Below are 14,670 nucleotides of genomic sequence, written 5' to 3' on the forward strand. Positions count from 1 at the left end.
TTGGATTGTGGGAGGAAACCGGAGCACCCGGAGGAAACCCACGCAGACACGGGGAGAATGTGCAAACTCCACACAGACAGTCTGTCTGAGGTTGGATTTGAACCCAGGTCCCTGGTGCTGTGAGGCAGCAGTGCTAACCACTGTGCTGCCTTTGTGAAGTAATACTTTTTTTATATTCCCCTTTGTATCTAAGATTTGTATCTAGGTACTTGTACCTAAGATGTCACCATAAGAGGCTAAAGTTAAAAATCACACAATGCCAGGTTATAATCCAACAGGTTTATTTGGAAGCACTAGCTTTCGGAGTGCTGCTCCTTCATCTCCAAATCATGACCATAAGAGGCGACATTATAAAACCTTTCACTGTATTCCTGTACTTGAGTACACCTAACAATAAAGGATATTCCATCCGAAACGATGACTGGAGATGCTGAAGGAAGAAATTCCAGTCTGCTGGAATGTGTATGCTTTGCAAAGTGACATGTGACATGGTTTGATCGCCCCACGTTTTGGTGAGAGTCAGACCATAGTGCCATTACCCTGGATATCTCCTCCACTAGGGGGAAATAAGGATAATTATCCCCTACAACCATTTCCACACTGCACGCAAAATGGTCATGGGCACAGACAGACTCTGCTGTTGGGGAGTGTGTGTGATTACTAGAGATGACAGCAGAGGGAGAACAAGTTACTGTAGTGGTTAATAGGGTTAAATTATAAGGATACCTTATATAGCCAGGCCTTGTATTGACTTGAGTTTAGTATATGAAGAGATGGCCTGATTGAGATGTTTGTGATCATTGAAGCATTTCACAGGATGGTGGGAAAGTCTCAGAGAGCAGTCCCATATTTTCCTGGCACTTCCATTACCTTCTTACCCATCAACCCCAGAAATAAGGAAATTTTGTCTTGTTATCCAAAATTACCCATTGATCTCTATTGAATATACTCAATGACTCAGAATTCAAAACTCAAAGTGAGGGGGAAAAAAGAAAAAAACTTATACTCGCTGATGCGTTTCTGCTCTTGGGATGTCCCTGAGTATTTTCTTCACCAAACCTCCTGAGCCAGCACCTTCCAAACCCATGACCACTTCTATCTAACGGGAGAAGGGCAGCAGATACATGACAACATATCCTCTGTAAGTTCCCCTCCTAGATACCCACCATCCTGCCTTGTATCATTGCTCCTTCAGTGTCGCTGGGTCAAAATCCTGGAATTCCCTTCCTTATGGCATTGTGGGTCAGCTTACAGTACAGCGGTTCAGGAAGGCAGCTCACCACCACCTTCTCAAGGGCAAGTAAGGATGGGAAATATACACTGGCTCAGCGTATAAGTGAATCAAAAAAATGCATAATTTCTAAATACAATCAGCATTGTTCAGGAGCTGTATGTCACAGCCAGTTTGTGCAGAGACCAGATGGAACATAGAGCAGTTTGAGAACTGATTAATTTACATTTTACTTTATTGATTCCTCAGCTAGATTCAATGTTATTTCAGACTCCACGGGAACTTCCTGCTGTATTTTAAATAGTGCAATGGGATCTCCGGTACCTATTGAAGACTGCAGACAGAGCAGTCAAATGCTGCGTACATTTTCAAAACAATGGTACACCTTAGCATGACACTGGATATTAGATATTAGATGCTCCTTTCTAGGATGGAGCTTGAATTGTCTGACTTCAATTGGTGAAGCCTGATCCCAAGCTAACATGCGATGATAGACCTTTCAATTGTGATGAGCAACTCAGCAAGCCTGAAATTGCCTTAGGCTGACTTTGGCACACGTAGCTCTGAGCAGAAGATATAGTGGTTCACGCACTCTATAGTGATGAGGTTTAGACACACTATTCCTCACATCACCATGTTTGGTCATTGGGGCAGATACAACAGCAGGTGAGCTTTTGACTTATGAGACCGTAAGATATAGATCAGATCTGGATCAGATGGGCCAATGGGCTGAGGAGTGGTAGATGGAGTTTAATTTAGATAAATGCGAGGTACTACATTTTGAAAAAGCAAATCACAGCAGCACTTATACACTTAATGGTAAGGTCCTAGGGAGTGTTGCTGAACAAAGAGATCTTGGAGTGCAGGTTCATAGCTCCTTGAAAGTAGAGTCGCTGGTGGATATGATAGTGAAGAAGACATGTGTTATGCTTTTCTTTATTGGTTGGAGCATTGAGTATTAGAGTTGGGAGGTCATGTTGCGCCTGTACAAGACATTGGTTAGGCCACTTTTGGAATATTATGTCCTATTGGAAGGATGTTGTGAAACTTGAAAGGGTTCATAAAAGATTTACAAGGATGTTGCCAAGGTTGGAGGAGTTGAGCTATAGGAAGAGGCTGAATGGGATGGGTCTCTTTTCCCTGGAGCATGGAAGGCTGAGGGGTGACCTTATAGAGGTTTATAATATCATGAGGGGCATGGATAGGATAAATAGACAAATTCCCTGGGGTGGGGGAGTCCAGAACTAGAGGGCATAGGTTTAGGGTGAGAGGGGAAAGATATAAAAGGGACCTATGGGCAACGTTTTCACACAGAGGGTGGTACATGTATGGAATGAGCTGCCAGAGGATGTGGTGGAGGCTGGTACAATTGCAATATTTAAAAGGTATCTGGATGGGTATATGAATAGGAAGGGTTTAGAGAGATATGGGCTGGGTGCTGGCAGGTGGAACTAGATTGGGTTGGGATATCTGGTCAGCATGGATGAGTTGGACCAAAGGGTATGTTTCTGTGCTGTACACCTCTATGACTCTATACAGGAGCAGAATTAGGCCATTTGACCCATCGAGTCTGCTGCACCATTTGGTCATGGCTGATATGTTTCTCAACCCCAATCTCCTGCCTTCTCCATGTAACCCTTGATCCCTTTCCTAATCCAGAACCCATCCATCTCTGTCTTAAATACACTCAATGACTTTGCCTCCACAGCCTTCTGTGGAAATGAGTTCCAAAGATTCACCACTCTCTCTCTACTGTGAGTCGAATGTGCCTGTGGAGTTTAGAATACTTAGTGGTAATCCTGTTAAACAAATAAAATACACAATCAAATTGATGAGGAAGTTCAGCCACAATCGCATTGTGTGGTGGAGTGGGTCAAATGGACTATATAGAGGATTTACCAATGTCTGGGCGTGTCCTTTTTAAGTCACAACTAATGAACATTTCCTGTACTTACACATGGCTTCTTTACATTGTCCTGCATTACATCCCGACTTTCATAGAAACTGATTTGAGTATAGACTACAGAACAAAGCCTGTTCATAAACTGGTTACAACAAGAGGTGAGCTTTTGACTTATAAGGCCATAAGATATAGGAGCAGAATGAGGCCATTTGGCCCATTGAGTCTGCTCCACCATTTGATCACGGGCTGATACGTTTCTCAACCCCATACTCCTGTCTCCTCCTGCACACTCCTGCTCCTACATCTGATGTCCTTACGGATAATTTTTATTCCATTAAACTCTGGACAGATGGCGCTTCCCCTTTCTTTGCTGGAGTTGTGACGTACACTAATCTTGTACTCCACAGGGAGTAGCCAGTGGGATTGTCCGAGGAGCTGGGAAGCAGAAGATTGGAGCAGTTGCTAACCTCGTTGTATTCTATATTGTTGGGATCCCTGTTGGAATCTCGTTGATGTTTACCGCAAAGCTTGGAATTCTGGGTAAATCTTGGTCACCAGGTTCAATTTTCTGTCAATAGTCACCCTGATACATTGGGGCCTAGTAGGATTACCATGGTTACAACACATAGTGAGGAAGACTGAGTCACTCGCCCATAATATACCAGAGAGTCATGTGCTCTCACCTTCCTTTAATTCTATAAAAAATATTAAACAATATGCTCTTATACTGTGCCACGTTCTGATAACTCCTGATCGCTGAGCGAACAAGAATTTCTCCTGTTCCTGTGCTGTCCCTCTGCCATTTTGAACCTTTCTCAGGGATTTCCTAGTCAACTTGTTCAGAGATGTTATGACATATCCCTGAAGCAGGTCTGACCCGAACCCAGGCCTCCTGGTCCAGAGACAGAGCACTACCACTGCCTTCTATCCTGGTGGAAATTCCAGCAAAAAAAATCCCTTTGCACTCCATGGTTCATGAACACCCGAATATTTGACTTTAATGTCACTGTTTGGTACAACAGAGAGGCCTTCTCGGTCATGGGGAGTGAGGTTAAGAGTTATCCAGGGTCTGGAGTTAGAGGTATGGCAGACCTGGTAAAGATGGCAGATTTTCTCCTTCGAAAGGCATCAATGAATGTGATGTGTCCTGACAAGAATCTATTAGTTTTATAAATATTATGCAAGAGACTAGCACTTTGTTCCAAATCTATTTGTTGAATTTAAATTGATGTAGTGCTGTAATGGGGTTTGAATGAAAATTGTTGGAGCATTAGTCCAGACTTCAAGTTTACTGGATAGAAATGAGGACTGCAGATGCTGGAAACCCGAGTCTGGATCAGAGTGGTGCTGGAAAAGCACAGCAAGTCAGGCAGCATCCGAGGAGCAGGAAAATCGATGTTTCGGGCAAAAGCCCTTCATCAGAAATAGAGGCAGGGAGCCTGCAGGGTGGAGAGATAAATGAGAGGGGGGTGGGGTTGGGCAGAAAGTAGCATAGAGTATGGGGGTGGGGATGGAGGTGATAGGTCAGAGAGGAGAGTGGGGGAAGATGGCAAAGAGTACAATGGGTGAATGGGGTGGAGATGAAGGTGATAGGTCAGAGAGGAGGGTGGAGTGGAGAGGTGGGAAGGAAGATTGGCAGGTAGGACAAGTCATGAAGATGGTGCTGAGCTGGAAGGTTGGGACTGGGGTAAGGTGGGGGGAGGGGAAATGAGGAAACTGGTGAAGTCCACATTGATGCCCTGGGGTTGAAGTGTTCCGAGGCGGAAGATGAGGCGTTCTTCCTCCAGGCGTCAGGTGGTGAGGGAACGGCAGTGGAAGAGGCCCAGGACCTGCATGTCTTTGGCAGAGTGGGAGGGGGAGTTGGAATGTTGGGCCACGGGGCGGTGGGGTTGATTGGTGCGGGTGTCCCGGAGATGTTCCCTAAAGCACTCTGTGAGGAGATGTCCAGTCTCCTCAATGTAGAGGAGACCCAGTAATGAGACCACTATACGATATATTAGCAGAAGTAGCCATTTAGCTCAATGAGTCTTCTCTGGCATTCAGTGAGATCGTGATTACCTTCAAGTTCACTTTCCTGTCCTTTTCCCCACAAGTTTAGATGCACTTACTGATCACTTACTTACTCTCTGTCGCAGTCTCGAATATATGCAACAACCCAGCGTCGTCAATCCTCTGCTGAAACAAAATCCACAGATTCACTCCCCACACAGAGAAGAACTCCTCCTCATTCTCCACCTTAAGTATCTGACCCTTTATTCCGAGATGGTACCCTCTGGTCCTAGACTCTCCCGCAAGGGCAAACAACCTCTCCCCAGCTACTCTGTCAAATCCCCTGAGAATCTTCAACACCTCAATAAGATCATCTCTCACTTGTTCACAATCCAAAGAGTCCCAGGTTGAATCTAGTCAATCTCTCGACATCAGTAGTGCTATTCACCTTGCTACCATTCCCTTGGGAACTTCCTGCTCTGTACGCTGAGCCATCTTTACAAACCCAATCAGCGCCTCCAAAAGTGTGCCTCTTGTTGCTTCTCGCAGGACTTTGGACGGGATTGGCTATAGGTACCTTCCTGTTGTCTTCTCTGCTTTTGACGTTGCTCTTCAGGATGAATTGGGCCACAGCAGCACAAGAGGTAAGCAGCTTATTGCTCCATTTAGTCGTGTGGGGCTGATCTGATGTGACGTGCTCAAATCAAGCTGAGGGGTGTGAGGCAAGTCAGCTGGAAAACTCCCATCTGGAATTCCGTGAGATCCTGTTCTCTCTGAGAGTGACTGTGGTGAGTGGATCACTCACTCCAAAGATCTGGCCCACAACCCATTCGATGTAGATGCAGGAGATACACAGGGATGGACCCAGCTCATATAGACAGGCTCATGTCCAACAGTTTGCATTTATATAGCACCTTTTAATGTATCTAAAGCATCCCAAGGTGTTTCAGGGGAGTGGTCATCAAGCAAAATTTGACATTGAATCATAGATATTTACAACTTGGAAACAGACGCTTCTGCCCAACTTGTCAATGCAACCCAGTTTTGCAATCAAACCAGCCCCATTTACATGTATTTAATCGATTTCTCTCTGTACCTATCCCATTCATGTACCTTCCTTAATGGTTCTTGATCTGAGCCATGGAGATATCAGAATCAATGACCGACACAGCCTAAATAATGAGATAGAATTGGAGAAGCTTCTGAAAGAAGGAACAGTGAGGAACGAAGGGTTTGCGATTAATTCAAGCTGTAATAATGGTCACAGCTACAGTCAGCACCCATTCAATCACATCACTGCCAGTGGATTGCAGCAGGGCGGGTGTGCACCTACTCTCCAAGATTTATAGCAGTGTGTGGGTGTGTCCCTACACCCTGAGAGTAAAGCAGTGTGTGGGTGTGTCCCTACACCCTGAGAGTACAGCAGTGTGCGGGTGTGTCCCTACACCCTGGGGGTACAGCAGTGTGTGGGTGTATCTCTACACCCTGGGAGTACAGCAGTGTGCGGGTGTGTCCCTACACCCTGGGAGTAAAGCAGTGTGTGGGTGTGTCCCTACACCCTGGGAGTACAGCAGTGTGCGGGTGTGTCCCTACACCCTGGGAGTACAGCAGTGTGCGGGTGTGTCCCTACACCCTGGGAGTACAGCAGTGTGCGGGTGTGTCCCTACACCCTGGGAGTACAGCAGTGTGCGGGTGTGTCCCTACACCCTGGGAGTACAGCAGTGTGCGGGTGTGTCCCTACACCCTGGGAGTACAGCAGTGTGCGGGTGTGTCCCTACACCCTGGGAGTACAGCAGTGTGCGGGTGTGTCCCTACACCCTGGGAGTACAGCAGTGTGTGGGTGTGTCCCTACACCCTGGGAGTACAGCAGTGTGTGGGTGTGTCCCTACACCCTGGGAGTACAGCAGTGTGTGGGTGTGTCCCTACACCCTGGGAGTACAGCAGTGTGTGGGTGTGTCCCTACACCCTGGGAGTACAGCAGTGTGCGGGTGTGTCCCTACACCCTGGGAGTACAATAGTGTGTGGGTGTGTCCCTACACCCTGGGAGTACAGCAGTGTGCGGGTGTGTCCCTACACCCTGGGAGTACAGCAGTGTGTGGGTGTGTCCCTACACCCTGGGAGTACAGCAGTGTGCGGGTGTGTCCCTACACCCTGAGAGTAAAGCAGTGTGTGGGTGTGTCCCTACACCCTGGGAGTACAGCAGTGTGTGGGTGTGTCCCTACACCCTGGGAGTACAGTAGTGTGCGGGTGTGTCCCTACACCCTGGGAGTACAGCAGTGTGTGGGTGTGTCCCTACACCCTGGGAGTACAGCAGTGTGCGGGTGTGTCCCTACACCCTGGGAGTACAGCAGTGTGCGGGTGTGTCCCTACACCCTGGGAGTACAGCAGTGTGTGGGTGTGTCCCTACACCCTGGGAGTACAGCAGTGTGCGGGTGTGTCCCTACACCCTGAGAGTAAAGCAGTGTGTGGGTGTGTCCCTACACCCTGGGAGTACAGCAGTGTGTGGGTGTGTCCCTACACCCTGGGAGTACAGCAGTGTGCGGGTGTGTCCCTACACCCTGGGAGTACAGCAGTGTGAGGGTGTGTCCCTACACCCTGGGAGTACAGCAGTGTGCGGGTGTGTCCCTACACCCTGAGAGTAAAGCAGTGTGTGGGTGTGTCCCTACACCCTGGGAGTACAGCAGTGTGTGGGTGTGTCCCTACACCCTGGGAGTACAGCAGTGTGCGGGTGTGTCCCTACACCGTGAGAGTACAGCAGTGTGTGGGTGTGTCCCTACACCCTGGGAGTACAGCAGTGTGTGGGTGTGTCCCTACACCCTGGGAGTACAGCAGTGTGCGGGTGTGTCCCTACACCCTGGGAGTACAGCAGTGTGCGGGTGTGTCCCTACACCCTGGGAGTACAGCAGTGTGTGGGTGTGTCCCTACACCCTGGGAGTACAGCAGTGTGCGGGTGTGTCCCTACACCCTGGGAGTACAGCAGTGTGCGGGTGTGTCCCTACACCCTGGGAGTACAGCAGTGTGCGGGTGTGTCCCTACACCCTGGGAGTACAGCAGTGTGCGGGTGTGTCCCTACACCCTGGGAGTACAGCAGTGTGCGGGTGTCTCCCTATACCCTGGGAGTACAGTAGTGTGTGGGTGTGTCCCTATACCCTGGGAGTACAGCAGTGTGTGGGTGTGTCCCTACACCCTGGGAGTACAGTAGTGTGCGGGTGTCTCCCTATACCCTGGGAGTACAGCAGTGTGTGGGTGTGTCCCTACACCCTGGGAGTACAGCAGTGTGCGGGTGTCTCCCTATACCCTGGGAGTACAGCAATGTGTGGGTGTGTCCCTACACCCTGGGAGTACAGCAGTGTGTGGGTGTGTCCCTACACCCTGGGAGTACAGCAATGTGCGGGTGTGTCCCTACACCCTGGGACTACAGTAGTGTGTGGGTGTGTCCCTATACCCTGGGAGTACAGCAGTGTGTGGGTGTCTCCCTATACCCTGGGAGTACAGGAATGTGTGGGTGTGTCCCTACACCCTGGGAGTACAGCAATGTGTGGGTGTGTCCCTACACCCTGGGAGTACAGCAGTGTGCGGGTGTGTCCCTACACCCTGGGAGTACAGCAGTGTGCGGGTGTGTCCCTACACCCTGGGAGTACAGCAATGTGTGGGTGTGTCCCTACACCCTGGGAGTACAGCAGTGTGTGGGTGTGTCCCTACACCCTGGGAGTACAGCAGTGTGTGGGTGTGTCCCTACACCCTGGGAGTACAGCAGTGTGTGGGTGTGTCCCTACACCCTGGGAGTACAGCAGTGTGTGGGTGTGTCCCTATACCCTGGGTGTACAGCAGTGTGCGGGTGTGTCCCTACACCCTGGGAGTACAGCAGTGTGTGGGTGTGTCCCTACACCCTGGGAGTACAGCAGCGTGCGGGTATGTCCCTATACCCTGGGAGTACAGCAGTGTGCGGGTGTGTCCCTATACCCTGGGAGTACAGCAGTGTGCGGGTGTCTCCCTATACCCTGGGAGTACAGCAATGTGTGGGTGTGTCCCTACACCCTGGGAGTACAGCAATGTGTGGGTGTGTCCCTACACCCTGGGAGTACAGCAGTGTGCGGGTGTGTCCCTACACCCTGGGAGTACAGCAGTGTGCGGGTGTGTCCCTACACCCTGGGAGTACAGCAGTGTGCGGGTGTGTCCCTACACCCTGGGAGTACAGCAGTGTGTGGGTGTGTCCCTACACCCTGGGAGTACAGCAGTGTGTGGGTGTGTCCCTACACCCTGGGAGTACAGCAGTGTGTGGGTGTGTCCCTACACCCTGGGAGTACAGCAGTGTGTGGGTGTGTCCCTATACCCTGGGTGTACAGCAGTGTGCGGGTGTGTCCCTACACCCTGGGAGTACAGCAGTGTGTGGGTGTGTCCCTACACCCTGGGAGTACAGCAGTGTGTGGGTGTGTCCCTATACCCTGGGAGTACAGCAGTGTGCGGGTGTCTCCCTATACCCTGGGAGTAAAGCAGTGTGTGGGTGTGTCCCTATACCCTGGGAGTACAGCAGTGTGCGGGTGTGTCCCTACACCCTGGGAGTAAAGCAGTGTGTGGGTGTGTCCCTATACCCTGGGAGTACAGCAGTGTGCGGGTGTGTCCCTACACCCTGGGAGTACAGCAGTGTGTGGGTGTGTCCCTATACCCTGGGAGTACAGCAGTGTGCGGGTGTGTCCCTACACCCTGGGAGTACAGCAGTGTCTGGGTATGTCCCTACACCCTGGGAGTCAGCAGTGTGTGGGTGTGTCCCTATACCCTGGGAGTACAGCAGTGTGCGGGTATGTCCCTACACCCTGGGAGTCAGCAGTGTGTGAGTGTGTCCCTATACCGTGAGAGTACAGCAGCGTGCGGGTGTGTCCCTACACCCTGTGAGTACAGCAGTGTGCGGGTGTGTCCCTACACCATGGGAGTACAGCAGTGTGCGGGTGTGTCCCTACACCGTGAGAGTACAGCAGTGTGCGGGTGTGTCCCTACACCCTGGGAGTACAGCAGTGTGCGGGTGTGTCCCTACACCCTGGGAGTACAGCAGTGTGCGGGTGTGTCCCTACACCCTGGGAGTACAGCAGTGTGCGGGTGTGTCCCTACACCGTGAGAGTACAGCAGTGTGCGGGTGTGTCCCTACACCCTGGGAGTACAGCAGTGTGCGGGTGTGTCCCTGCACCGTGAGAGTACAGCAGTGTGTGGGTGTGTCCCTACAACCTGAGAGTACAGCAGTGTGTGGGTGTGTCACTACACCCTGGGAGTACAGCAGTGTGTGGGTGTGTCCCTACACCCTGGGAGTACAGCAGTGTGCGGGTGTGTCCCTACACCCTGAGAGTACAGCAGTGTGAGGGTGTGTCCCTATACCCTGGGAGTACAGCAGTGTGAGGGTGTGTCCCTACACCTTGGGAGTACAGCAGTGTGCGGGTGTGTCCCTACACCCTGGGAGTACAGCAGTGTGCGGGTGTGTCCCTACACCCTGGGAGTACAGCAGTGTGTGGGTGTGTCCCTACATCCTGAGAGTACAGCAGTGTGCGGGTGTGTCCCTACACCCTGGGAGTACAGCAGCGTGCGGGTGTATCCCTATATCCTGGGAGTACAGCAGTGTGCGGGTGTGTCCCTGCACCGTGAGAGTACAGCAGTGTGCGGGTGTGTCCCTATACCCTGGGAGTACAGCAGTGTGCGGGTGTGTCCCTACACCCTGGGAGTACAGCACTGTGCGGGTTTGTCCCTACACCCTGGGAGTACAGCAGCGTGAGGGTGTGTCCCTACACCGTGAGAGTACAGCAGTGTGCGGGTGTGTCCCTACACCCTGGGAGTACAGCAGTGTGCGGGTGTGTCCCTATACCCTGGGAGTACAGCAGTGTGCGGGTGTGTCCCTATACCCTGGGAGTACAGCAGCGTGCGGGTGTGTCCCTACACCCTGAGAGTACAGCAGTGTGCGGGTGTGTCCCTACACCCTGGGAGTACAGCAGTGTGCGGGTGTGTCCCTACACCCTGGGTGTACAGCAGTGTGCGGGTGTGTCCCTACACCCTGGGAGTACAGCAGTGTGCGGGTGTGTCCCTACACCCTGGGAGTACAGCAGTGTGCGGGTGTGTCCCTACACCCTGGGAGTACAGCAGTGTGTGGGTGTGTCCCTACACCCTGGGTGTACAGCAGTGTGTGGGTGTGTCCCTACACCCTGGGGGTACAGCAGTTTAAGAAGGGCGCTTATCACCATGGTTCCCTCTTAACTGTGTGACTGTTCTGAGGTTCTGGGCTTGCCGATCATGGGTCTGATCATTGCATGTTTATTAAAGGAGCAGTTTAATATTTGACTCCATATGTTTCTCTCCAGGCTCAAGAGAGAACAGGACTGAGGAAGGGAACCAGACCCAGCGTGATTGCCTCTGGCTTTGGTAATGACACAGATACAGTACATTTACTCTGAAGCTACCTCAGACCAGGAAATATACTCATGGAGTTGTTGTGCTTTTCTTGTTTCATATTATGTAACAATTTGAATTAGTGAATTATAGGTGTGGCAATTATATTTGTTCAGGAATTAGGTTTGGACTGTGATCAATGGTCTTTTTTTTAAATTCATTGGATGTTCGCCTCCCTGACTGGACTAACACTCCTTGCTGTTTGCTTGGGTAGTTAAGAGTCAACCATATTGCTGTGTTGGCTGGAGTCACAGGTAGGAGAGGAGATTTCCTTCCCTGAAGGCATTAGTGAACCAGATGGGCTTTTACAGTAATCAACTGGCGAGCTTTTATTGTGATTTTTGTTGATTCCCATTTCACTGACTGCTGTGGTGGCCTTTGAGTCCAACGCCCCCAGGTCATTAGCTTGGGCCTCAGGATTATTAATCTGGAGACTGTGCCACCACTTCCCTCACAGCAGCCAGTTTGTTCCTCACAAAGTTCTCTCAAAAGGACATGCAATACTTTACCAAATAACCGCATTTCTTTTACTGGTGTTGGAGAGGTTTGGAGGCTGCTTGTGAACAAGAATACTCCAGCCAACTCCAGACAGGAGATGGACCAACCCATTGAATGTATAAACTCCAATGTTTACTTCTGTTTGTTCTGTCGTGGGATGCAGGCTTTGCTCACAAGGCCAGTCAATGTGGCTCATTCCCTAAGTGCCCTTGAAAGGCTTGGCTTTTTCAGAGGGCACTTAAGCATCAACTACATTGTTGGTGGTCTGGAGTCACGTGTACACCAGACCAGATGTTTACATCACTGACTGGGCCAACACTCATTGCAGCTTGCTGGGGCATTTCAGAGTTAGCCACATTACTGTGTTAGGTGAAAGTGGGTACTGCAAGATGCTGGAGATCAGAGTCAAGATTAGAGTGGTGCTGGAAAAGCACAGGGCCTGAAACGTCGATTTTCCTGCTCCTCAGATGCCACATTACTGTGTTGTCTGTAGTCACATGTAGGTTGGCAGATTTCCCTCCCTAAAGGGCATTAGTGAAACAGATGGGTTTTTAGACCAATCAGTGCTTGTTTCCTGGTTACTATTGTTGAGACTAACTTTCCAGATTTTTATGTTAATTGAATTATAGGCATGACACTTATATTTGTTCAGGAACTAGGTTTGAACCGCTGTCAGTGATATTTTTTCTCCCCCCCTGTTGTGAATCGAACCCACGTGCTGGCCTGTGCCCCTTGATTACCAGTTCACTGACATTACCGCGACGCCACTGAATGTGGAAGCCTGTGTTGACCTTAGACATGGTGTTAGAGATAATTGTTGCTTCTAAAACTCTTGTGTTCCAGATCTTGTAGAAGATGGTGCCTCAACTTTGTCACAGAGTCAGGAAGAACCCTATCAGCTTGAACACACCGTATTGATAGCGAGTAACCCAGCAGTTGGCATCCTGTCACCCGTCCAACTGCTCATTCGCCGTGGTCTCGCTGTTGTGGCAGGGTTGGTGGTTCTGGCAGTCGGGATCACCTTCCACTTCACCGTTTAGCGGTAACTTTTGAGGAACTCCCACTGAAGACTTCCCTGCTTGCAGAGCACACCAAGGAGTGAAATAATACAAAGAACTCTGGCAATCCAAACCATCGAGTGCTGGAGAAGGGCAGCAACTGTGGAGAGAGGAAAGATAGCAAAACCTTAAAAGGGTCGCTGGACACAAACCATTTAATCTGCTTCCTCTCTCCCCGGCTGCTGCCAGACCCACTGAGTTTTTCCAGCCATCTCTGTTTGATTGAAAACAAAGACAGAGGTTGCTGGCAAAGCTCAGCAGGTCTGGCAACATCTTTGAGGAGAAACGTGTTGGGTCCGGTGACCCTCGCTTTGGTCTGTTTTTGATTGACTGACTGACTGAGAGTGATAGTCTTTCTGTACAATGGGACTAATCATTCGTCCATATCTGTGAGGGTTCTGTTCCTTAGGAGCCCCCGTGTAGGATGAAATTCGTGATTGCGGAACTTTTAAAAAATCTCGGATAAGTGATTTTTCTTTCCCCAGGATGTTAAATTTGTTTTTTTTTTTGGTGTGGTTGGGCGAATATGCGATTTTTCTGTATCCCTCATGCCCTCCCCTGCTGCATTCCTGCACACCCACCTGGTTGTTGCTTCATTGAAGTCAATAGGATGAACATCAGCGCGAGGGCAGGGGTTAGGGGTAGGGGAGTGGTTTATAAAAATAGATGTAACCTCTCCGAAAGGTTACTGTCTTAGTGGGAAGTGAAACTCATTGAGTTCTCTAAAACCACTGAACCATTGGGCCCAGTTCAAGTGGATCTCCATTCTATTCAAAGGAGGTGGTGCAAGTTTGACACCAGACTTTTGAGGGGGGAGGCAAGGAGACTTTTGTCTTGATAACAATCCACAGACAAACTTTGATTCTGTGTTGGATTTGAGTTCAAGCCCCTGAGCTGAAAGACAATGGGGCTAATGCATGGCAGCAGCCAATCAGTTCTCCCTGTTGCTGCAGTTTGTATCTGATTTTCTTATCCCAATTATTCATGTAGTTAAAATGATTTCTAACGCGTTAGGGATATCCATATATTCTACCAATAAAGTTAAAGTAAAAACTGTTCTATCTGCAAAATTGCTGCTAAGTGATCTGGTTCGATGAGAATATTCAGAGGGAGGGTGGTTATGTTGGGTCCATGGTGTGAGAAAGAAAAACAGATTGATTGCTTGACCTCGAAACAATAGAATTACGCTCAACTACGAGCCAATGGTTGAATCTACAGTTTGCAGTGCTCTGATTGGCTTGCTGGCTCTCTGTTGACTTACTGGACAGAAAATGTTTGGTTGTCCCTAGAGGGAATTCTAAACAGTGGAAATATGGAGGACAGGAGGTGACACTTAGTACTGCTCCAAGTTCAGTCATAGAATCACAGTGTGGAAGGAGGCCATTCGGCCCATCAAATCTGTACCAACCCTGCGAAGAGCATCACACGCAGACCCACACCCCTTTACCATATTCCATAACCCCACATCTCCCATGGCTATTCCACCTAGCCTTGAATAACATAGACAATTTAGCACCTAACCTGCACATCTTTGGATGGTCATCATTAAACTCTTATTGCCATTT

At 49.8% G+C, this 14,670-nt stretch overlaps 1 protein-coding gene across 1 annotated transcript in view; it reads left to right on the plus strand.

Moving 5' to 3' along the window:
• LOC122546838 (multidrug and toxin extrusion protein 1-like) overlaps positions 1-14,157 on the plus strand; it is a 222,860-nt gene extending 208,703 nt beyond the window's left edge. The window contains exons 14-17 of the mRNA XM_087977051.1: positions 3,542-3,674; positions 5,673-5,767; positions 11,462-11,522; positions 12,891-14,157. Coding sequence (XP_087833177.1) covers positions 3,542-3,674; positions 5,673-5,767; positions 11,462-11,522; positions 12,891-13,087 — 486 coding nt within the window. The 3' untranslated portion in view covers positions 13,088-14,157. The remainder of the gene's footprint in view (positions 1-3,541; positions 3,675-5,672; positions 5,768-11,461; positions 11,523-12,890) is intronic.
• Positions 14,158-14,670: the final 513 nt, after the last annotated feature.

Source organism: Chiloscyllium plagiosum, unplaced genomic scaffold (assembly GCF_037043375.1).
Source record: "Chiloscyllium plagiosum isolate Xiang-an unplaced genomic scaffold, Cpla_swu_hap1 HiC_scaffold_31, whole genome shotgun sequence".
NCBI classification, from domain to species: Eukaryota; Metazoa; Chordata; class Chondrichthyes; order Orectolobiformes; family Hemiscylliidae; genus Chiloscyllium; species Chiloscyllium plagiosum.